Source organism: Lactuca sativa, chromosome 1, assembly GCF_002870075.4.
Source record: "Lactuca sativa cultivar Salinas chromosome 1, Lsat_Salinas_v11, whole genome shotgun sequence".
Lineage (NCBI taxonomy): Eukaryota > Viridiplantae > Streptophyta > Magnoliopsida > Asterales > Asteraceae > Lactuca > Lactuca sativa.
Window position 1 is genome coordinate 158,127,536 of NC_056623.2, and position 27,087 is coordinate 158,154,622.

A 27,087-nucleotide genomic window follows, 5' to 3' on the forward strand; every position below is an offset into this window, starting at 1 on the left:
CAAAATGACTTGACCATGGCCAATCCCTTTTAATTGGGAAGAGAAAGTTTTTCTGGACTTCCAATGTTACCAATGTCAATGTCCAAATAGGTTTAGGAAGTAGATCTTCCAATTTAATTTGTTTTACCAATGGTCCAAATCATTGCTGATTCAGCATCATCAAGCAAATGGGTAAGATCAATAAGGGTCATGTCGTGATCTGTCATTAGGGAGTGACTGAAGAACCAAGTCAACAGCCAGCTACCTCGAGACTTCGACACCCGACTCTCCCGGCTTGTCAATATGTGACTTAACCTTTAAGATGTATGCACATACAGACTTTGACTGCCAATAGGGATTGAGTGACTTAGAACTTATCAAGTCTTGAAACTTGTGGGATAGGGAGATTTATTGGAGGAGGTGAAGTATGATTTCCAGTCCCACTAATGCGCAACAAAGTGATTGATCTTTCACCTTGATTGCCTTTTGGGATATCATCTTCATTTGGAAAGCTTGTTCCTAAGGATTTGGGAAGATCATAGTTGTCTGAAGGAGACATCCATAAGGGAGAAATTCAAAGTTAGTTGATTTAAAGTCCTTAATATAACACCCAATATGAAATATTAAGGCTAGGACCCAATAACCTATTTATAACTGGAAGAGGGATACCGTAATCCAAATTATAAAATAGTTAAAGGTAGGTAAATGACGATTTACCAATTTCCACCATGAAAAACAAAATATAATTAAGTTTTAATTGGATTTGAAACTCCTAGATCTTTTGAGATACATTGAACTTTCAATGGCATGTTTGAATCTCGATTGTGCCCTCTTAAGTTTGTGACTGGGATGCCGAGGATCACAAACAAGGTGTGAATAACCATGCAAATTGACTTGGTACCCTTAACTTTATCACCCAATCGATGTGTCGGTTAACCACACATGCTCCACCGATCTATAATAAAGTCAAGTTACCATTTGCCACTCTTACTAGTCCTTATTAGTGTGCCGGTTAACCACACACGCTCCACTAATGACTTGGTAAGGTACAAAGTGTAATTTCATGGGTTAGCACCTATTTCACATTTTCCTAAGTAACTAAGATTGGGAATTTATATGTGTTTAGTTACTTAGTATTTAACATTATACTTTTAATGAAAGGAGAAGTATAGTCTTTATCCTACCCGTTCGGCTAACGACCCTCCACTAGTCAAGGAAGCGGTGGGTGAGAGTGGACACCCATTAAACTGTCATTTTATAGGCAGTAACATTATACCCCCTTATAGACCGACTTCGTGAATGAGGCCTACTAACGTTAAGATTGACTTTTCTTATACATATCTATATAATTAAAAAAATAATAGTATAAGGGTGTATTTTAAACATTTAAAATACTTGGTGGTTTAATCTATTAATTAAACTATACTATTAATTTAATTAAACTTAAACCATGTCTTTATGGAATTATTAACTCTTTTAATTAAACATTTTAATTAATTTAATGAAGTCCAAAAAGTTTGAATTTTAACTGTTAAAATTGTAGAGTTTGGAATTAAAGCATTAATGTGTGTGAGACTTTACAAATTCCAAAACTTGAGGGCAAGTTTTGAAACTATTCAAAACCTTTTATTTCATAACTTATGAGTTTAATGGTTCATTAAAAATGAAGACTCTTCATTTTAATGTAACCCCTTATTCTTTAATAACATTTAATAAAGTGACTTTTCAACATCCATAACTTGAAGACAAGTTATGGAGTCATTAAGCAATTTAATGGAAAAAATCTTCATTTTTATGTAACCTACAACACTTTTATGAGTTTTAAGATTCATAAATATGACTTTTCACATAACTTGAAGACAAGTTACAAAAACATATTTTATGAACTTCTTTTAGATTAATATGGATTGAAATCAACAAAAAACACAATTTTTTTTCCATCAATCTAAACTAAATCATAAATCAAGGAAATATAAAACTCTTGGAAATTCATAACTTGAGGACAAGTTATGAACTCCATACAATTTTCATCAAGATAATGAATTATACTAACAAACAATTTGCACATAATTCCTATGATCTAACAAAACTCATAAGCATAAACATCCATAATCAACAATTTTCAAGAATAGCATAAACACATATAAACTTGAAACTTTGATTATAGCATTGAAATTGGTTTAGCATAATCATTACCACATTAAAAATAGGTTTTATAAGTCCAAAACAGTTAAAGGTAATGATTCTAGACCAATTCCAGCACCAAAACTCGAAAATCTGCACTCTGGGCTGCCAACTCGTCGAGTGCATGAACTGACTCAACGAGTTGGTTGAAGAAAGGCATGGACTCGTCGAGTTCTATGATGGACTCGACGAGTCAACTGGGCAGTGAGCAGAAAATCAACTTTTTCCAGCAATTTGCATCAAGTATAAGTGAAAACACGCCTAGGCTTTGATACCACTGTAGGGTTTTGAGCATTCTAACACTCCTATGGTGTACATGCAACCCTAAATACCTTGGATCTATGTTTTCTCTATTATACATGAAAATATCAATTTCCAAGGTATTTATCCTAACTAGCATATTATGAAGTACAAGTAATATAGAAATCTAGTAGAATTACATACCTCTTTGTTGGTGCTTGATTCCATGTAGCTTGAGAGCCTAGTGCCCCAAGTGTGACACCTCAAATGGTTCACACAACACCATAAGCACTTGGAATAACTTAGAGAGAAATTAATACACTCCTAAATTTAGCTTGCCCTCTATGTAATCCACTAGTGCCGATTTTCCCAAGAAAGAGATCATTATATAGTGTGTTACAATTAGGGTAAACCCTAATTGTCATGCCTTTCCATTTCCTTGGATCCATGGGTTCAAATACACCATGGAGCATCTTATGGGTTTTAGCCCAACTTGATAATCCATGGAGCATTAGCCCACTATATAAGTATGGATGATTTACACAATCAACCCATATATTTAATTAGTCTTCTTTTAATAACTTAATTAATTCTAGATTAATTCTTGATCAATACTAATTAAATAATCTTATTAATATATTATAACTTATAATATATTAATAAACCTTAAGTGTTATTTCTCTCATTTTAGTCTATCCAAATGCATGATGCCATGCAACCCAAATGGACCATGCCGGGTCGGGTCAAGTCCTACCAATTATAGTTATGGACTTAGACATTAATCCAACAAATTTTTCCAGTTCTTAGTTACCTGTTCCTCAATTCCTCTATCTGTTGCTGTGGTGCAGTCACAAAGCTTAAACCTTATCAATCACCACACCAAGTTTTGTTTCATAAACACAAAATCTGGGAAAAAAATAGTCGGCGGTATTTTGGGAAAAACTGCCAATTTTTTAGTTCTTGGTATTTATTTAGGATTCTATTTGTCAATAACCGTATTGCATTTGGTTTCTTTCATGATTTGTATAAATTGGATTAATCTCTTAGTTGTTTTTTCAATTATAGTTCATGTTTTTCTTTATAGTTTTTGATGAACAAAGACTTGCACTTGTTTTATTCTTGCATATGTTTTAGTTATACTTAAAAGACTTTGTGAACAAGTCAATTTTTCCAGTTCTTAGTCACATGTTCTTCAATTACTTAACATCTTATAATTTGGTTAACTTGTAGCTTGTACTACACAAAAATCAAGCTAGGATTCCCCCCCCCCCCCCCCCAAAAAAAAAAAATGAATACTATGTAGTAATTAATACAGGAAGCAACTTGTTGTGGGTAGGTTGCAAACCCTGACAATCTTGTCCTACATCATACACACTACAAGTATGTTCTGATCATTTCTTATAAGGTGTGACTTTTTTTTATTAACTAGTATTGGTACTATATGTATGATTTTTCTTTCTTTGAATGGATTCCTATTACTATCTTTGATCCTGCAAGCTCCTCGCCATCTTCTCCTATCTTATGCTCGGACGAAATATGTTCTCTAAAATCCAACTCATGTTTTGATAACCAATGCACCTACGATCTCCACTATGGAGATGGTAGTGGAACATCTGGTTATTATGTATCCGAATTGATGCATTTGAAAATAGTTGTTGGCGAGACAAATGTCTTAAACACTTCAGCTTCAGTTTTATTTGGGTAAGTTCTCATTTATCATCTACTATAGAATTTCATTTCGCTTCCTTCTTTCATTCTCTTTAAATAAGATGTGAAAAGTGATAAATTGAAAAAAAAAATGAAGATCTTAATATGAAGAAATAATAACATTGTGAATCTTTGTCGCTTTTTTTATTTTTTAAATTTTCTTTTGTATCAAATAAAATACTTATACAATTATATTTATAGATTAATTAATAAAAATATGATTTTTTATGGTTTACTTACGAATATTATAGTATAAGAAATATGCATATGCGCACCTAAAACGTTGATTGTTTTTGTTAAAAAGATTAGAGTTTTTTGTTTTTAAATATTCTAGTTTTTTTTTAATTTGCTGATTTTTTAAAATTTACTTTTTTTAAAAAATTATGTTTCTAAGAAAAAAATTGCATTTTTTTTAAAAAAAATTACAATTTTTTTAAATTAAATTGGAGTTTTTTTGAAAAATAATGCAGTTTTTTTTTTTTTTTTTAAATTTTGCAGTTTTTTTAAAAAATATATTTTTTTTTAATTTTTGTTAAAAATTCATGTTTTTTGAAAAAAATTTAAAATATCTCCATTTAAAAAAAATCGAAATATGATTTTAAAAAAATCTTAAATTTGATTTATTTTGTTAATTTTTAGACCTTTTTAATAATATTTTTAATAATACAAAAAATTAAACATTAAATGGGATCGGTAAGATGACAATCATGTCTTTAATTAGTTAATTTTGATTTAACGTTTCACTTTTATTTCTTAGGTTGTCGAGAAACTATAAGTTCTCAACGGATCTCAACCCTATATATATATATATATATATATATATATATATATATATATATATATATATATATATATATATATATATATAAGTTTTTGGGGTGGTTATGCATGGTATATTTATTTCAAATTTATTTAATTTTGGTTTAGTATTCTATAAGAAATTTATAAGTTTTAATAAGCATGATTCAGAGATAAGACCAGTGATTGGTTGGATTAGCGTAAAGCACGCAGATAAGGACGTAAGTCGCGGTGTCGGACCACAATCATCGTCGGGACGATTCTCCTATGTTCACCATTATTAAAGCAAGTAAGTTTTTCTTTATAAAATTTTAAAGAAAAATTAATTAAATATGAGTAAATTTTCAGGCATACTATCCAAAAAAAATATATTCCTGATAAAAGTATCAACAATGAACAAGATTATGATGATAATCAAATAAATTCTATTGAAACTTTGTCTATTTGTCAAAACCAACAAAATTTACATTTGTTATCATCACGATCTATTCTAGAGCATAGAACGAAATATAAATTTTTACATGTCGGTTTAGTCCAAATTGCTATCAAGCCTCTATTTAGAATTGGAATAGATGCCCATGTTCTCCTTATTTTAAGAGACAAGACACATAAAGATTTTTAAAATTCTATTTTAGCTATGGCTGAAACAAATATTGTTAACGGGCCTATTTATTTCAATTGTTATCCAAATTTTTCTGTAGGATTATTTGATAAAAATATTTTAGATACTTTGGTGTTAACTATAAAAACAAAAAATTTAGAATTTAAAGATGATACAAAGCCTTTAGCAATAATTTATCGTGTTTGTTACAAAACTATGACAACTACACTTGAACCGAAAACACGTTTATCAAGTCCTAGAAATTAAAAAATTATTTTTGAAGCATATACTAACCATACCAAAGTTCACACACCAAAAAGATTAAAATGGTCTGATATAACTCAATCATGTAATTAGAACTTATAAAATGTTATCGATCCAAAACCACTAGACTCTTCAAAACAAATCTCAAATATTATTGAATATAATGATGGTTCTGTAGATATAAATTTTTCTTCCTTAAATATTTCATCATCCAGCTTATCAACTTCTTTTATCCCAAAAACAGGCTCTTCAAAATCTTCGTTATTAAAGTCTAGATCTTTAAAACTAAAAACTGTTGACTATACTAATTCTATTCATCATTATATCAAGATGATCAAAATAGTGAAAATAGTCTTCCTAGTCCTACTAAATCAGATTTTATTGATGAACTTCAAAATTTTAAACAACAATTATGAGTTCTAAAGTACAAATTAATTGTTCAAAAAATAATAAGCTTTGGGCTAATATGTTAAAAAGTCATTAGAAGATAAATTCTAATATATGCAAAACCATTCAACATTTAGAAGAAACTAGAACTCATGAAAATTATAATTTATACAAAATACCTCCATACACTAATAAATATAATAAACAAATAGAAAAAATTTCTAGGCTAAAGATAGGAATAAAAAAATACGAAAAATCAAGAAGTCATAATTTAGAATCAATAAAACATATTTCTTCAATCCTAACAAAAACAACCTGTTAAAATGAATTTCTCGAATTTATAATATCAAGTTGATTTTGATTACTTAAAAGATATTGAGTATTATAAAATTATAACAATAAAAAAAAGAGCTTGGCACAAAGAAAATTTTTCATACTACTTAAGATTTCTCCATTTAGGCCTTTGGGAAGATTATGTTTTATCAAATAAAAGTCATTCTCCTTTTTTTCAATGGTTTGAATTAATTTATGCCCCTAAACATAAAATAAATTACCCATTTAAAAATGATTATATCACTCCCATTTTAGAGAAAAAATATAAAGATATTATTTCTAATAAAGAAATTATTGCTAATTTTCCACCAAAAGGAGAAATTATTATTAACGATATGTTTATTGCAACTCCTCTAGTTCAAGCCCCAAATCAATTAACTACTGAAAAGGGTTTTCAAAAAATTATTTACCAAAATAATTATGCAAATGAAACCTTATCTAGTATTACCGAGCATTTAGTTAAAATTGAAGAAAAAATTTTCAAAGATAAAAACGTTAATAAGCAAGATATGGCAAGCACTAATAATTCAAGTTTTGTTCCTTGCAAAATCGATGGTAATTTTAATCTAGGAAATACAAATTTCTTAAGAGTTCAAATTCTTGAAGATTTTCGAATCCATAAGTTACATCAAGGTTTTCATATTCTCACAAATCATTTCTTTGGTCAAGGGATAGCCTTTTATGTTGATTCATATAAAACTCGAGAATATTATCAAGCTATTCTGTAAGAATCTGGTTTAGTCAATTTTGTTCATCGTTCTAATTCAAAAGAGATAACATTGATTTTAGCAAAGCTCATATTATTAAAATCATCTCTCCAGAAAGTTGGGTTCCAAACCTTCACATTGAAAAACCTCTTATAAGTTATCCTGCTTATCCCAGATTTCTTACTATGATTATCAAGATGCCTGGACTAAGGCATTCTTTGTTCAGAATTATTCACACTCATGGTTTATCTTCTTTGATTTGAACTTCAATTGTGAATATCCAAGATGGTTTATCAATTGGTACAAATATATGGGAATTCTTCCAAATTGTTTACCAAAAGAAATTTACGCTGGATATCTTAAATTTAGGGAATTGTTTATTCAACAAATTCCAGAATTTAAATATATGTTACAATTCACCATGATATTTAAAGTTTCATGGATAATGTCTTGGACTTTTCATTATCAAGAAGCAAAGGATTCCTCTCCTCCTTGGCTTAATCGCCAATTTCGCTCAAAATGGTGGGATAAAATGAAGATTTCTCAAGCCAGTGAACAGGCAATAATTAAACATTATCAAGAAATATATATTCAAAAACCAAAGCTTGAAGCCACTTTTATCAACAGTCTTCCTCAAAGTGATGTGGATCTAATTGAAAGAATTAAAGATGCTGCTACCTCTTCACCTGAAGAACTTCAAAAGCTACTTCAAGAAATTCGCCAAACTCCATCAGTTTCAGAATATTCTCCAAAATCTATAAAAAAAAATGATTTATTTCAAGACTCTCAGACCCTTTTAATGATCCTTATGAAGAATAAGAAATTCTTATCATTAAATTTGGTGTAATACCTTCAATGTAAACAATTACGTTTCTTCTATTATCAAAATTATTATTTCAAATACGAGTGTGTATAAACTGTGTGAGTATACACAATATATGTATTTATAGTGTATAAACAAATATTATCAAATTTATTATCAAAATTATTTATTCTTATCATCAATGATAATAAGAAGACAAGAAACTTTAGAAGATGCTCTATAATGGCATGCTTTATCAAAAGAAGATATTCATTGATTACAAACGACAATTTCTTCAAAAGATGAGTGACAACCACTTACAAGTAATTGATTGGCCATTTGATCATACGAAAAATTTCGCTACAAGATTTCAAGGCTTTGAAGACTTCAAGATGAATATAAATAGACATCATATTTGTGTAGAGGCAAGCAAGAAAATATTCATTCTCTAAAAAATGTTCATCCCATGTCTAAAAAATCTCCAAGAGTCTCTCTTTCTACTAGTAGATGTTCAAAGTCTCTTGATTTTCAAATAATTCTGTTTCCAGATGTATGTATTTATTGTAATTCAAGCTTAATTCAGAAAGGTACTATCTAAATATTTTATCGTTGTATTGTTGTTTTTAAATTTATTTCTCCATGATAGTTTCATTTCGAGTTATTCTAACTATTAATTCTACATGATTTAAAATTTTTGTTAAAATAGTACTCGTTTTTAATGATCAAGTTAATCAAATTCTTGCTTAAATTATTTAATTATGTCTAACAAAATCTTGATGAATTGTATTCCTAATAGAAATATTCTTTTAAAAATACAGCAAATCCAAGAATTCATAAATAACTCTCAGCAAAATCTTAAAGATTCTTATAAACCTACTAATCTAGGTATGATTTTAAACAATAATCACATTCATCATGCTAGATGGCTCATAAGAGCTAGTATTAAAATTCATTACAAACAGATACGTTATCTAAAAACAAAACTATTTGTTTTCTAAAAATAATATTTTTAAAAAAAATGTTTTAAATATTTTAATTATATAAGTATGAACTCTCTATAGATAAAGAAAACTCAATTAAATACAAACACTAAAATGTTATCTCTATAGATAAAGAAAACTCAATTAAATACAAACACTAAAATGGTATTAGAGCCAAGAAAAGTTTTTGGGGTGGTTATGCATGGTATATTTATTTCAAATTTATTTAATTTTGGCTTTGATATCATTTTAGTGTTTGTATTTAATTGAGTTTTCTTTATCTATAGAGATACCATTTTAGTGTTTGTATTTAATTGAGTTTTCTTTATCTATAGAGAGTTCAGACTTATATTATTAAAATATTTAATTTTTTTTTTAAATATTATTTTTAGAAAACAAATAGTTTTGTTTTTAGATAACGTATCTATTTGTTATAAATTTTAATACTAGCTCTTATGAGCCATCTAGCATCATGAATATGATTATTGTTTAAAATCGTACCTAGATTAACAGGTTTATAAGAATCTTTAAGATTTTGCTGAGAGTTATTTATAGATTCTTAGATTTGCTGTATTCTTAAAAGAATATTTCTATTAGGAATACAATTCATCAAGATTTTGTTAGACATAATTAAATAATTTAAGCATGAATTTGATTAACTTGATTATTAAAAGCGAGTACTATTTTAACAAAAATTTCAAATCTTGTATAATTAATAGTTAGAATAACTCGAAATGAAACTATCATGGAGAAATAAATTTAATAACAACAATACAACGATAAAATATTTAGATAGTACCTTCTTGAATTAAGCTTGAATTACAATCAATACATACATCTGGAGAAAGAATTATTTCAAAATCTAGAGACTTTGAACATCTACTAGTAGAAAGAGAGACTCTTGGAGATTTTTTAGACATGGGATGAACATTTTTTAGAGAATGAATATTTTCTAGCTTGCCTCTACTCAAATATGATGTTTATTTATATTCATCTTGAAGTCTTCAAAGCCTTGAAATCTTGTAGTGAAATTTGTCGTATGATCAAATGGCCAATCAATTACTTGTAAGTGGTTGTCACTCATCTTATGAAGAAATTGTCATTTGTAATCAATGAATATATTCTTTTGATAAAGCATGCCATTATAGAGCATCTTCTAAAGTTTCTTGTCTTCATATTATCATTGATGATAAGAATAAATAATTTTGATAATAAATTTGATAATATTTGTTTATACACTATAAATACATATATTGTGTATACTCACACAGTTTATACACACTCGTATTTGAAATAATAATTTTGATAATAGAAGAAACGTAATTGTTTACATTGAAGGTATTACACCAAATTTAATGATAAGAATTTCTTTTTCTTCACAAGGATCATTAAAAGGGTCCTGAGAGTCTTGAAATAAATCATTTTTTATAGATTTTGGAGAATATTATGAAACTGATGGAGTTTGGCGAATTTCTTGAAGTAGCTTTTGAAGTTCTTCAGGAGAAGAGGTAGCAGCATCTTTAATTCTTTCAATTAGATCCACATCACTTTGAGGAAGACTGTTGATAAAAGTGGCTTCAACCTCTGGTTTTTGAATATATATTTCTTGATAATGTTTAATTACTACCTGTTCACTGGCTTGAGAAATCTTCATTTTATCCCACCATTTTGAGCGAAATTGGCGATTAAGCCAAGGAGGAAAGGAATCCTTTCTTCTTGATAATGAAAAGTCCAAGACATTATCCATGGAACTTTAAATATCATGGTGAATTGTAACATATATTCAAATTCTAGAATTTGTTGAATAAACAATTCCTTAAATTTGAGATATCCAGCGTAAATTTCTTTTGGTAAACAATTTTGAAGAATTCCTATATATTTGTACCACTTGATAAAACATCTTGGATATTCACAATTGAAGTTCAAATCAAAGAAGATAAACGATGAATGCGAATAATTCCGAACAAAGAATGCCTTAGTCCAGGCATCTTGACAATCATAGTAAGAAAATCTTGGATAAGCAGGATAACTTATAAGAGGTTTTTCAGAGTGAAGGTTTGGAACCCAACTTTCTAGAGAGATGATTTTAATAATATGAGCTTTGCTAAAATCAATGTTTCCCTCTTTTGAATTAGAACGATGAACAAAATTGACTGAACCAGATTCTTGCAGAATAGCTTGATAATATTCTCGAGTTTTATATGAATCAACATAAAAGGTTTTCCATTGACCAAAGAGATGATTTGTGAAAATATGAAAAACCTTGATGTAACTTATGGATTTTAAAATCTTCAAGAATTTGAACTCTTAAGAAATTTGGATTAAGAACATAAGGAGTTTTTGTAGAAGGTCTAGGAGTAATAGATTTTTGAGTTTGAGGAGTGATAGGTTTTACAAAACAGCTTATCGTGTCGGTTGAAGTAACTTTTGGAGTAACAAGTTTTGACTGAAGGATATTAGAATAAAGTTGTGAATTCTTAGAAGTAGGAGTTAAAGCAGAAAAACGAATTTGATTTTGAAATGGAACAAGCTTTTGAGAGACTGGCTTCTTGTCATCATGTTTGGAAGAGGACGATGAACTCATTTTCCCTACAAAAATTCTCGAGAAAGAAAGTTAGGAAGTGAATTAGTTTCTCCTTTTATAAATTCTATTTCGAAATCAAAGTTACCTAAGTGGGCTTGCCAACGAGCAAAAATTTGCTTGGAAATAATATTTTTCACATCTTTTTCTAAAATAGTTTTTGCAGATTGACAATCTATTCTTAATAAAAAAACTTTTCATAAATAAATCATCTTCAAATTTTTTAATAAATAAAACAATGCTTAAATTTTTTTTTTGACATTTGAATAATTTTTTTGTGTATCATTCCATGCACCAAAGTAATATCGAACCAATTGTTCCTCAGTTGAGTTAGAAAATTTTTGTTTTAGATTTCCTCCGAATCCAATATCACTAGCATCGGTTTCAACTATGATACTGGCATTGGGATGAGGTAAATTTAAACATGGCATAGTAGGGACCTTTTGTTTTATATGTTTAATTATATCTGTATGTTTTTCAGTCCATGGTTCAGGATTGTCTTTTAATCTATTATAAAGCGGTTTACATATAATCCCTAAATCTTTGAAAAATCATGAATATAATTTAAGCATCCTAAAAACATTTGAAGTTGCTTTTTATCTTTAATTTCATCAGGAAATTTAATAGAAAATTGCAAGCTTCTTGTAATAGGTCTAATAGTGTTTTTGACAATATCATGTCCTAAAAAACGAATTTCATTTTTAAATAAATGCATTTTTGCTACTGAGACAACTAAACCATTTTGATAAATTAAATCATGAAATTGATTTAAATGTTTAAACTGTTGATCAATTGATTTTGAAAAAATTAGGACATCGTCAATATAAGCAATGGCAAAACTACTTATAGGAGTTATGATATCATTCATAATATTTTGGAATTCAGAAGGAGCATTTTTTAATAAAAAAGGCATTGCATTCCATTTAAAATGCCCGAAGGGAACATTAAAACCAATTTTGTATTTATCTTCCTCATGATGTATTTGCCTAAATCCTGATTTCATATCAAACTTTGAAAATATTTTTGAATCATAAAGCCTTTTTAGCAAATTTCTTTTATTAGGAATAGGATAACGAATCCATTCTACAACTTTGTTTAAAGGTTTATAATTGATAACTAATCTTGGTGATCCTCTTTCTAATTATGCGGCATTCCTAACATAAAATGCAGAACAAGACCACGGTGATTTAGAAGGTCTTATGAGTTTTTTATTTATTAAATCTTGAATTTCATTTTTACAATGACTTTCTAATTCATTATTCATGTGAATGGCTCTAGATTTTGAAGGAATATCGTTTTCATTAAAAAAAATTATATATGGTAGTTCTACAATATGTGGTTTTCTATTCCAAAAGGCATTAGGAATATTAGAACAAACATTTTTTAAAATTTTAATTTTAAACCGGTTATTTTATTTTTAATATTATTATCATTTAATTGATTAGTTATTCGAACATTATTTATTTCGTTAATAAGATATTTGGCTTGTTGCGTTTTATAATTAAGGACATTAATCCTTGAATATAGAGGAGGTTCACAAAATTTAAATATAATTTCTTTTCCAAAAACATTGGTTCTTATACCATCATCATGAACCATAAAAAGATATAGTTTTGTAATGAAAGGCGTTCCTAGAATTAAAGGAGAAGAGAGATCTTTTACTAAAATTAGGTGAGTTTTATAGCAGTAATCTTGGTCATTACAAATATCAACATCGGAAACTTTATAATTTACAATTAATTTTGTACCTCCGACACCAGTAAGTCAAGATGTAGTTTTTTCATAGAATTGTGTAGGGAAAATTTCTTCTTGAATACAATTCATATCAGCACCACTATCAATTAAAACATTTAGGTTGATTTTAAAATTATCCCTGACTAAAGTAATTTGAGTGTTCCATTTTTGAGACACTTGATTATTTATAATTTTACGAATAGTTACATTTTCAATTTTATTTTCTTCTTAGTTATTATTTTCTATATTTTTGTTTTTAAAATTAGAAGGTTTTTCTTTTTCTAAAACTAAAATTTTATTTTTTATTTCTTTTATTTCTTTTTTTTTTACTATTTTGAATTCTTCTTGAAGTTCTTGCATAGAAATTGGCTTTGCTTCAGTAAATCTTTCATATATATTTTTTAAATTAAAATTTTTTTTATTAGCAGGAGTTATGTTATTAGTTTTATTAAGCATATGTTTTATTAATAATTCTTGGATATTTTTATCTTTTATAGAATCAAGAGAGTTGAAAATATCTTTATCATCTTGTGAAAGAACATTAATGGAACTACTAGTAATTATATTGATTAAATTATTACAGTGACATTTACCAATACACTCACAAATATCAGAATCTTCTGAACTTGAAGTAGTATTTTCGAGAATTTTAAATCATTTGTTTGACAATCAGAAATACTTTTATCGGAATCTGAATCGATATTTAAAATAATTTTTCTTATTTGTTCTTTCCAATCTTCAGAGACATTTAACTCATTTATTTTTGTCTTAGCATAACAATTATTAGTTGTATGACCATTACGTCCACATTTATGACAAATAATAATATATTTTTATTTTCTTTTAGATTTTTTTATAATTTGGTTTATAAGGTTTTTTAGATTTCGAAGCATAATCTTTGCCCTTTTTATAATTTTCTGGAAGATTATGTTTCTTTTTCCTGAAATATTTTGAAGATCTTTTCTTATATACTTTAGATTTTGAAGTAGACGGACTATTCAAGGGCTGATAACCATATTGTTGGCAAAAATTTCCCAATTCATTTTTACTGTTAATTCTATCCTTTTTGAGTTTTTCTTTAAACCTAAGATCAGCACAAACTGCTAATCCCTCTTTATTAATATAGTTTATTAAATCTCCATAAGTTAAATTTTGATAAGGGATGGTATTATTAAAATTTTCTCTTAATTTTTGTCCAACTCTTTCTGCAAAGAGTTTTGGAAGGCCAGCAATAAAACGTACTTTCCAATCAGACTCTTTACAATCAGGTCTCGAAAAAACTTTAACAAGATAATTATCTTTATACCATCTAAAATCAGTAAGTTTTTTGCAATTTAAATTCATTAAAATTTCTGAAGCTTTTTCATGAAAATTAGTAGGATCTCCTACAAAGTTTTTTGTAATAGCAAAAATTAACGTGTTAACCATATCATCTTCAAACGTTTGTATTTGTTGATTATTTTCTTGTTTTATAATAGTTTTCTTAGCAGATAAAATATAATCTTTTTCTTCTTGTGAAATATAGAAATCACACCAGCCTTTAAGACTGCCAGTAAAACCAGAAGTAATAATATTAACAATTTAAAGTTGAGTATTATTATGAGATTTATAAGCATTAGCAGCCATAGTCATTTCTTGTAAAATATTCATAATTTGATGTTCGGAATGGCCATCAATATTCCATTCATCAACAGTGGAGTTGCAATAAACATATCGTTAATAATAATTTCTCATTTTGGTGGAAAATTAGCAATAATTTCATTATTATAAATAATATCTTTATATTTTTTCTATAAAATGGGAGCGATAGAATCATTTTTAAATGGGTAATTTATTTTATGTTTAGGGGCATAAATTAATTCAAACCATTGAAAAAAAGGAGAATGAATTTTATTTGATAAAACATAATCTTCCCAAAGGCCTAAATGGAGAAATCTTAAGTAGTATGAAAAATTTTCTTCGTGCGAAGCTTTTTTTTTTATTGTTATAATCTTTAAAATTTTAAAGTTCATCAATAAAATCTTATTTAGTAGGACTAGGAAGACTATTTTCATTATTTTGATCATCTTGAAATAATGGTTTGGGAATAGAATTAGTATAGTCAACAGTTTTTACTTTTAAAGATCTGGACTTTAATAACGAAGATTTTGAAGAGCATGTTTCTGGGATAAAAGAAGTTGATAATCTGGATGATGAAATATTTAAGGAAGAAAAATTTATATCTACAGAACCATCATTATATTCAATAATATTTGAGATTTGTTTTGAAGAGTCTAGTGGTTTTGGATCGATAACATTTTGTAAGTTCCAATTACATGATTGAGTTATATCAGACCATTTTAAATCTTTTTGGTGTGTGAACTTTTGTATGGTTAGTATTTGCTTCAAAAATAATTGTTTCATTTCTAGGACTTGATAAACGTGTTTTCGGTTCAAGTGTAGTTGTCATAGTTTTGTAACAAACACGATAAATTATTGCTAAAGGCTTTGTATCATCTTTAAATTCTAAATTTTTTGTTTCTATAGTTAACACCAAAGTATCTAAAATATTTTTATCAAATAATCCTACAGAAAAATTTGGATAACAATTGAAATAAATAGGCCCGTTAGCAATATTTGTTTCAGCCATAGCTAAAATAGAATTTTAAAAATCTTTATGTCTCTTGTCTCTTAAAATAAGGAGAACATGGGCATCTATTCCAATTCTAAATAGAGGCTTGATAGCAATTTGGACTAAACCGACATGTAAAAATTTATATTTTTTCAATGCTCTAGAATAGATCGTGATGATAACAAATGTAAATTTTGTTGGTTTTGACCAATAGACAAAGTTTGCTCTGTCATTTTAATAGAATAACCTTGAAAATAATCAAAAGTTCCTATTCTATATATTGTATTAACATTAGTTTTAGGTATTGTCCAATTATTCAAACTTTGTTCTATGTTATTAATGGTTTCTTCAATAGAATTTATTTGATTATCATCATAATCTTGTTCATTGTTGATACTTTTACCAGGAATATTTTTTTTTGGATAGTATGCCCGAAAATTTACTCATATTTAATTAATTTTGCTTTAAAATTCTATAAAAAAAACTTGTTTTAATAATGGTGAACAAAGGGGAATCATCCCGGCGATGATTATGGTCCGACACCGCGACTTACGTCCTTATCTGCTCGCTTTACGCTAATCCAACCAATCACTGGTCTTGTCTCTGAATCATGCTTATTAAAACTTATAAATTTCTTATAGAATACTAAACCAAAATTCAATAAATTTGAAATAAATATACCATGCATAACCACCCCAAAAACTTATATATATATATATATATATATATATATATATATATATATATATATATATATATATAGGGTTGAGATCTGTTGAGAACCTATAGTTTCTCGAGAACCTAAGAAATAAAAGTGAAGTGTTAAATCAAAATTAACTAATTAAAGGCATGATTGTCATCTTATCGATCCCATTTAATGTTTAATTTTTTGTATTATTGGAAATATTATTAAAAGGTCTAAAAATTAATAAAATAAATCAAATTTAAGAGTTTTTTTTTTAAAATCAATTTTCGATTTTTTTTAAATGGAGATTTTTTTTTAAATGGAGATTTTTTTAATTTTTTTCAGGAAACATGAATTTTTAACAAAAATTAAATATATATATATATATATATATATATATATATATATATATATATATATTAAAAAAAACTGCAAATTTTTAAAGAAAAAACTGCATTATTTTTCAAAAAGAAACTCCAATTAAATTTAAAAAAATTATAATTTTTTAAAAAACTGCAATTTTTTTCTTAAAAAGAGCATATTTTAAAAAAAAAAGTAAATTTTAAAAAATCAGCAAATTAAAAAAAAAACTAAAATATTTAAAAACAAAAACTCTAATCTTTTTAACAAAAACAATCAACGTTTTAGGTGCACATATGCATATTTCTTATACTATAAAATTCGTAAGTAAATCATAAAAAATCGTATTTTTATTAATTAATCTATGAACATAATTGTATAAGTATTTTATTTGATACAAAAGAAAATTTAAAAAATAAAAAATGCGACAAAGATTCACAGTGTTGTTATTTCTTCATATTAAGATCTTCATTTTATTTTTCAATTTATCACTTTTCGCATCTTATTTAAAGAGAATTAAAGAAGGAAGAGAAATGAAATTCTATAGTAGATGATAAATGAGAACTTACCCAAATAAAACAGAAGCTGAAGTGTTTAAGACATCTGTCTCGCCAACAACTATTTTAAAATGCATCAATTCGGATACATAATAACCTGATGTTCCACTACCATCTCCATAGTGGAGATCGTAGGTGCATTGATTATCGGAACATGAGTTGGATTTCGGAGAACATCTTTCGTCCGAACATAAGATAGGAGAAGATGTGGAGGAGCTTGTAGGATCATAGATAGTAATAGGAATCTGTTCAAAGAAAGAAAAATCATACATATAGTACTAATACTAGTTAATAAAAAAAGTCACACCTTATAAGAAATGATCAGAACATACTTATAGTGTGGATGAAGTAGGGCAAGATTGGCAGGGTTCACAACCTACCCACAACAAGTTGCTTCCTGTATTAATTACTACATAGTATTCTTTTAGGGGGGAATCCTAGCTTGATTTTTGTGTAGTACAAGCTACAAGTTAACCAAATTATAAGATGTTAAGGAATTGAAGAACATGTGACTAAGAACTGGAAAAATTGACTTGTTCACAAAGTCTTTCAAGTATAACTAAAACATATGCAAGAATAGAACAAGTGTAAGTCTTTGTTCATCAAAAACTATAAAGCAAAACGTGAACTAGAATTGAAAAAACAACTAAGAGATTAATCCAATTTATACTAATCATGAAAGAAACCTAATGCAATACGCTTATTGACAAAAAGACTCCTAAATAAATACCAAGAATTAAAAATTTGGCAGTTTTTCCCAGAATACCCCCAACTATTTTTTGTCCTAGATTTTGTGTTTATAAAACAAAAGTTGGTGTGGTGATTGATAAGGTTTAAGCTTTATGACTGCACCACAGCAACAAAGAGAGGAATTGAAGAACATGTAACTAAGAACTGGAAAAATTGACTTGTTCAAAAAGTCTTTCAAGTATAACTAAAATATATGCAAGAATAGAACAAGTGGACGTCTTTGTTCATTAAAAACTATAAAGCAAAACGTGAACTAGAATTGAAAAAACAACTAAGAGATTAATCCAATTTATACTAATAATGAAAGAAACCTAATGCAATACGGTTATTGACAAATAGAATCCTAAGCAAATACCAAGAACTTAAAATATAACAGTTTTACCCAAAGTATCGCCGACAATTTTTGTCCCAGATTTTTTGTTTATGAAACAAAAGTTGTTGTACGTACCCAACATCAAAAGGATCGTACGTTCCTAATACTCCAAATCCAACAACCACATTTGGATCAGAATACTTGTATAGTATTCTACGATGTCTTAAACCATCTCTTTCCGCATGTTGTTTCAACTCAACGCCATGGTTGGTGGGAAAGGATTTTTCCAGCTTTAGAGTCACCAAAAACCCAAGAACACCAACAGCATGCAGCAGCACGAGACACAACAATGTCGAAGTCACCATTGGTCGTACAAAAAGGGAAACTGACATCTTTTTATATCAAGTATTTCTTCCACTAAATCAGCTACGAATGAATCAACACTACAAAAGTGTAGTGTTGATTCATTGGTAGCTGATATAGCGGAAGAAATGCCTGATTTAAAAAGATGCCCATTTCCCTTTCTATACAACCAATGGCTACTTCGACATTGTTGTGTCTCGTGTTGCTGCATGTTGTTGGTGTTCTTGGGTTTTCGGTGACTCTAAAGCTGGAAAAATCGTTTCCCACCAACCATGGCGTTGAGTTGAAACGACATGCGGAAAGAGATGGTTTAAGACGTCGTAGAATACTACACAAGTATTCTGATCCAAATGTGGTTGTTGGATTTGGAGTATTAGGAACGTACGATCCTTTTGATGTTGGGTACGTACAACAACTTTTGTTTCATAAACACAAAATCTAGGACAAAAATAGTCGGGGGTATTTTTGGAAAAACTGCCATATTTTAAGTTCTTTGTATTTATTTAGGATTCTATTTGTCAATAACTGTATTGCATTAGGTTTCTTTCATGATTAGTATAAATTGGATTAATCTCTTAGTTGTTTTTTCAATTCTAGTTCACGTTTTGCTTTATAGTTTTTGATGAACAAAGACTTGCACTTGTTCTATTCTTGCATATGTTTTAGTTATACTTGAAAGACTTTGTGAACAAGTCAAATTTTCCATTTCTTAGTTACCTGTTCTTCAATTCCTCTCTATGTTGTTGTGGTGCAGTCACAACGCTTAATCCTTATTAATCACCACACCAACTTTTGTTTCATAAAAACAAAATCTAGGACAAAAAATAGTTGGGGGTATTCTGGGAAAAACTGCCAAATTTTTAATTCTTGGTATTTATTTAGGATTCTTTTTGTCAATAAGCGTATTGCATTAGGTTTCTTTCATGATTAGTATAAATTGGATTAATCTCTTAGTTGTTTTTTCAATTCTAGTTCACGTTTTGCTTTATAGTTTTTGATGAACAAAGACTTACACTTGTTCTATTCTTGCATATGTTTTAGTTATACTTGAAAGACTTTGTGAACAAGTCAATTTTTCCAGTTCTTAGTCACATGTTCTTCAATTCCTTAACATCTTGTAATTTGGTTAACTTGTAGCTTGTACTACACAAAAATCAAGCTAGGATTCCCCCCCCCCCCCCCCCCCCAAAAAAAAAAATACTATCTAGTAATTGATACAGGAAGCGACTTGTTGTGGGTAGGTTGCAAACCCTGCCAACATCATCCACACTACAAGTATGTTATGATCATTTCTTATAAGGTGTGACTTTTTATTAACTAATATTGGTACTATATGTATGATTTTTCTTTCTTTGAACAGATTCCTATTACTATCTATGATCCTGCAAGCTCCTCCACATCTTCTCCTATCTTATGTTCGGACGAAAGATGTTCTCCGAAATCCAACTCATGTTTCGATAATCAATACACCTACGATCTCCACTATGGAGATGGTAGTGGAACATCAGGTTATTATGTATCCGAATTGATGCATTTTAAAATAGTTGTTGGCGAGACATATGTCTTAAACACTTCAGCTTCAGTTTTATTTGGGTAAGTTCTCATTTATCATCTGCTATAGAATTTCATTTCTCTTCCTTCTTTAATTCTCTTTAAATAAGATGCGAAAAGTGATAAATTGAAAAAAAATGAAGATCTTAATATGAAGAAATAGTAACACTGTGCACCTAAAACGTTGATTTGTTTTTGTTAAAAAGATTAGAGTTTTTTGTTTTTTAAATATTCTAGTTATTTTTTTTTTAATTTGCTGATTTTTTAAAATTTACTTTTTTAAAAAATGTTGTTTTTAAGAAAAAATTGCAGTTTTTAAAAAAATTACAATTTTTTAAAATTAAATTGGAGTTTTTTTGAAAAATAATGCAGTTTTTTTTTAAAATATATATATTTTTAATTTTTGTTAAAAATTCATGTTTCCTGAAAAAAAGTAAAAAAATCTCCATTTAAAAAAATCGAAAATTGATTTAAAAAAAATCTTAAATTTGATTTATTTTGTTAATATTTAGACCTTTTTAATAATATTTTCACTAATACAAAAAATTAAACATTAAATGTGATTGGTAAGATGACAATCATGCCTTTAATTAGTTAATTAACGCTTCACTTTTATTTCATTAGAACGGATCTCAACCCTCTATATATATATATATATATATATATATATATATATATATATATATATATATATATATATATATATATATAAGTTTTTTGGGTGGTTATGCATGGTATATTTATTTCAAATTTATTGAATTTTTGTTTAGTATTCTATCAGAAATTTATAAGTTTTAATAAGCATGATTCAGAGACAAGACCATGATTGGTTGGATTAGCATAAAGCACGCAGATAAGGACGTAAGTCGCGGTGCCGGACCACAATCATCGTCGGGACGATTCCCCTCGGTTCACCATTATTAAAACAAGTAAGTTTTTTTTTTTATAGAATTTTAAAGCAAAATTAATTAAATATAAGTAAATTTTCAGGCATACTATCCAAAAAAAATATATTCCCGGTAAAAGTATCAACAATTAACAAGATTATGATGATAATCAAATAAATTCTATTGAAGAAACCATTAATAACATAGAACATAGTTTGAATAATTGGACAATACCTAAAACTAATGTTAATACAATATATAGAATAGGAACTTTTGATTATTTTCAAGGTTATTCTATTAAAATGACAGAGCAAACTTTGTCTATTGGTCAAAACCAACAAAATTTACATTTGTTATCATCACGATCTATTCTAGAGCATTGAACGAAATATAAATTTTTACATGTCGGTTTAGTCCAAATTGCTATCAAGCCTCTATTTAGAATTGGAATAGATGCCCATGTTCTCCTTATTTTAAGAGACAAGAGACATAAAGATTTTTAAAATTCTATTTTAGCTATGGCTGAAACAAATATTGTTAACGGGCCTATTTATTTCAATTGTTATCCAAATTTTTCTGTAGGATTATTTGATAAAAATATTTTAGATACTTTGGTGTTAACTATAAAAACAAAAAATTTAGAATTTAAAGATGATACAAAGCCTTTAGCAATAATTTATCGTGTTTGTTACAAAACTATGACAACTACACTTGAACCGAAAACACGTTTATCAAGTCCTAGAAATGAAACAATTATTTGTGAAGCAAATACTAACCATACCAAAGTTCACACAATAAAAAGATTAAAATGGTCTGATATAACTCAATCATGTAATTGGAACTTACAAAATGTTATCGATCCAAAACCACTAGACTCTTCAAAACAAATCTCAAATATTATTGAATATAATGATGGTTTTGTAGATATAAATTTTTCTTCCTTAAATATTTCATCATCCAGATTTTCAACTTCTTTTATCCCAAAAACAGGCTCTTCAAAATCTTCGTTATTAAAGTCCAGATCTTTAAAACTAAAAACTGTTGACTATACTAATTCTATTCCCAAACCATTATATCAAGATGATCAAAAAAGTGAAAATAGTCTTCCTAGTCCTATTAAATCAGATTTTATTGATGAACTTCAAATTTTTAAACAACAATTATGAGTTCTAAAGTACAAATTAATTGTTCAAAAAATAATAAGCTTTGGGCTAATATGTTAAAAAGGCACTGGAAGATAAATTCTAATATATGCAAAACCATTCAACATATAGAAGAAACTAGAACTCATGAAAATTATAATTTATACAAAATACCTCCATACATTAATAAATATAATAAACAAATAGAAAAAAATTCTAGGCTAAAGATAGGAATAAAAAATACGAAAAATCAAGAAGTCATAATTTAGAATCAATAAAACATATTTCTTCAATCCTAACAAAAACAACCTGTTAAAATGAATTTCTCGAATTTAGAATATCAAGGTTATTTTGATTACTTAAAATATATTGAGTATTATAAAGATTATAACAATAACAAAAAAGCTTGGCACGAAGAAAATTTTTCATACTACTTAAGATTTCTCCATTTATGCCTTTGGGAAGATTATGTTTTATCAAATAAAATTCATTCTCCTTTTTTTCAATGGTAATTTATGCCCCTAAACATAAAATAAATTACCCATTTAAAAATGATTCTATCACTCCCATTTTAGAGAAAAAATATAAAGATATTATTTCTAATAAAGAAATTATTGCTAATTTTCCACCAAAAGGAGAAATTATTATTAACAATATGTTTATTGCAACTCCTCTAGTTCAAGCCCCAAATCAATTAACTACTGAAAAGGGTCTTCAAAAAATTATTTACCAAAATAATTATGCAAATGAAACCTTATCTAGTATTACCGAGCATTTAGTTAAAATTGAAGAAAAAAATTTCAAAGATAAAAACGTTAATAAGCAAGATATAGCAAGCACTAGTAATTTAAGTTTTGTTCCTTGCCAAATTGATGGTAATTTTAATCTAGGAAATATAGATTTAATTAACGATTTAGAAAAAAAGACTTTAAAAACTTCATATCTCAAACACTAACAATATTAATACTCTTACAAATGACGAATATGAAAATAGTGATATTAATAGTGAAACAAATTTTGAAACTCTTGCTCAACAATTTGTTGATACAAATGATGATATTAATCAACTCACTAATGAATTTTCTTAATAAAATTCATCAATCGAAGCAAAGCACTTTCGGAAAAAATCCAAAACCAACCATAAGAAATTATTGGAATAGACCATCTCTTCCAGATGTTCAACTTGAAGAACGAACTTTTCAATTTGATCGTTCTCAATATGATGGTAATTCTGTTGATGAATGGAATATTGATGGCCATTCCGAACATCAAATTATGAATATTTTACAAGAAATGACTATGGCTGCTAATGCTTATAAATCTCATAATAATACTCAACTTTAAATTGTTAATATTATTACTTCTGGTTTTACTGGCAGTCTTAAAGGCTGGTGTGATTTCTATATTTCACAAGAAGAAAAAGATTATATTTTATCTGCTAAGAAAACTATTATAAAACAAGAAAATAATCAACAAATACAAACGTTTGAAGATGATATGGTTAACACGTTAATTTTTGCTATTATCAAAAACTCTGTAGGAGATCCTACTAATTTTCAAGAAATAAACTTCAGAAATTTTAATGAATTTACATTGCAGAAAACTTACTGATTTTAGATGGTATAAAGATAATTATCTTGTTAAAGTTTTTTCGAGACCTGATTGGAAAGAATCTTATTGGAAAGAACGTTTTATTGCTGGCCTTCCAAAACTCTTAGCAGAAAGAGTTAGACAAAAATTAAGAGAAAATTTTAATAATACCATCCCTTATCAAAATTTAACTTATGGAGATTTAATAAACTATATTAATAAAGAGGGATTAGCAGTTTGTGCTGATCTTAGGTTTAAAGAAAAACTCAAAAAGGATAGAATTAACAGTAAAAATGAATTGGGAAATTTTTGCCAACAATATGGTTATCAGCCCTTGAATGGTCTGTCTACTTCAAAATCTAAAGTATATAAGAAAAGATCTTCAAAATATTTCAGGAAAAAGAAACATAATCTTCCAAAAAATTATAAAAAGGGCAAAGATTACGCTTCGAAATCTAAAAAACCTTATAAACCAAATTATAAAAAAATCTAAAAGAAAATAAAAATATATTATTTATTTGTCATAAATGTGGGCGTAATGGTCATACAACTAATAATTGTTATGCTAAGACAAAAATAAATGAGTTAAATGTCTCTGAAGATTTGAAAGAACAAATAAGAAAAATTATTTTAAATACCGATTCAGATTCCGATGAAAGTATTTCTGATTTTCAAACAAATGATTTAAATATTCTCGAAAATACCACTTCAAGTTCAGATGATTCTGATATTTGTGAGTGTATTGGTAAATGTCACTATAATAATTTAATCAATGTAATTACTAGTAGTTCCATTAATGTTTTTTCACAAGATGATAAAGATACTTTCAACTCTCTTGATTCTATAAAAAATAAAAATATCCAAGAATTATTAATAAAACAGATGCTTAATAAAAATAATTACATAACTCCTGCTAATAATGAAAATTTTAATTTAAAAAATATATATATGAAAGATTTACTGAAGCAAAGCCAATTTCTATGCAAGAACTTCAAGAATAATTAAAAATAGTAAAACAAGAAATAAAAGAAATAAAAATAAAATTTTAATTTTAGAAAAAGAAAAACCTTCTACTTTTAAAAATAAAAATATAGAAATTAATAACGAAGAAGAAAATAAAATTGAAAATGTAACTATTGGTAAAATTAAAAATAATCAAGTTTCTCAAAAATGGAACACTCAAATTACTTTAATCAAGGATAATTTTAAAATCAACCTAATTGCTTTAATTGATTGTGGTGCTGATATGAATTGTATTCAAGAATGAATTTTCCCTACACAATTCTATGAAAAAGCTGCATCTAGACTTACTGGTGCCGGAGGTACAAAATTAATTGTAAATTATAAAGTTTCCGATGTTGATATTTGTAATGACCAAGATTACTGCTATAAGACTCACCTAATTTTAGTAAAAGATCTCTCTTCTCCATTAATTCTAGGAACGCATTTCATTACAAAAGTATATCCTTTTATGGTTCATAATGATGGTATAAGAACCAATGTTTTTGGAAAAGAAATTATATTTAAATTTTGTGAACCTCCTCTATATTCAACGATTAATGTCCTTAATTATAAAACGCAACAAGCCAAATATCTTATTAACGAAATAAATAATGTTCGAATAACTAATCAATTAAATGATAACAATATTCAAAACAAAATAACATGTTTAAAATTAAAATTTGAAAAAAAAATGTTTGTTCTAATATTCCTAATGCCTTTTGGAATAGAAAACCACATATTGTAGAACTACCATATATAATTTTTTTTAATGAAAACGATATTCCTTCAAAATCTAGAGCCATTCACATGAATAATGAATTAGAAAGTCATTGTAAAAATGAAATTCAAGATTTAATAAATAAAAAACTCATAAGACCTTCTAAATCACCGTGATCTTGTTCCGCATTTTATGTTATGAATGCCGCAGAATTAGAAAGAGGATCACCAAGATTAGTTATCAATTATAAACCTTTAAACAAAGTTGTAGAATGGATTCGTTATCATATTCCTAATAAAAGAAATTTGCTAAAAAGGCTTTATGATTCAAAAATATTTTCAAAGTTTGATATGAAATCAGGATTTAGGCAAGTACAACTTCATGAGGAAGATAAATACAAAATTGGTTTTAATGTTCCCTTCAGGCATTTTAAATGGAATGTAATGCCTTTTGGATTAAAAAATGCTCCTTCTAAATTCCAAAATATTATGAATGATATCATAACTCCTATAAGTAGTTTTGCCATTGCTTATATTGACGATGTCCTAATTTTTTCAAAATCAATTGATCAACACTTTAAACATTTAAATCAATTTCATGATTTAATTTATCAAAATGGTTTAGCTGCCTATGCAACAAAAATGCATTTATTTAAAAATGAAATTCGTTTTTTAGGACATGATATTGTCAAAAACACTGTAAGACCTATTACAAGAAGCTTGCAATTTTCTACTAAATTTCCTGATGAAATTAAAGATAAAAAGCAACTTCAAATGTTTTTAGGATGCTTGAATTATATTCATGATTTTTTCAAAGATTTAGGGATTATATGTAAATCGTTTTATAATAGATTAAAAGACAATCCTGAACCATGGACTCAAAAACATATAGATATAATTAAATATATAAAACAAAAGGTCCCTACTTTGCATTGTTTAAATTTACCTCATCTCAATGCCAATATCATAGTTGAAACCGATGCTAGTGATATTGGATTCAGAGGTATTCTAAAACAAAATTTTGTTAACTCAATTGAGGAACAATTGGTTCGATATTACTCTGGTGCATGGAATGATACATAAAAAAATTATTCAACTGTCAAAAAAGAAATTTTAAGCATTGTTTTATGTATTAAAAAATTTGAATATGATTTATTTATGAAAAGTTTTTTTTATTAAGAATAGATTGCCAATCTGCAAAAACTATTTTAGAAAAAGATGTGAAAAATATTATTTCCAAGCAAATGTTTTCTCGTTGGCAA

The 27,087-nt window shown here is 27.4% G+C and overlaps 2 protein-coding genes across 4 annotated transcripts in view; both read left to right on the forward strand.

Annotated features, from left to right (window-relative positions):
• The window catches only part of LOC122194497 (uncharacterized), a 44,300-nt gene that overhangs the window by 15,098 nt on the left and 2,115 nt on the right, over window positions 1-27,087 (forward strand). The window lies entirely within an intron of this gene.
• LOC128128097 (aspartic proteinase nepenthesin-2-like) lies at window positions 19,109-20,533 on the forward strand. The gene is made up of 3 exons (XM_052766910.1): window positions 19,109-19,338; window positions 20,157-20,211; window positions 20,297-20,533. The coding sequence occupies exons 1-3, from the start codon at window positions 19,109-19,111 to the stop codon at window positions 20,531-20,533; spliced, it is 522 nt and encodes a 173-aa protein (XP_052622870.1).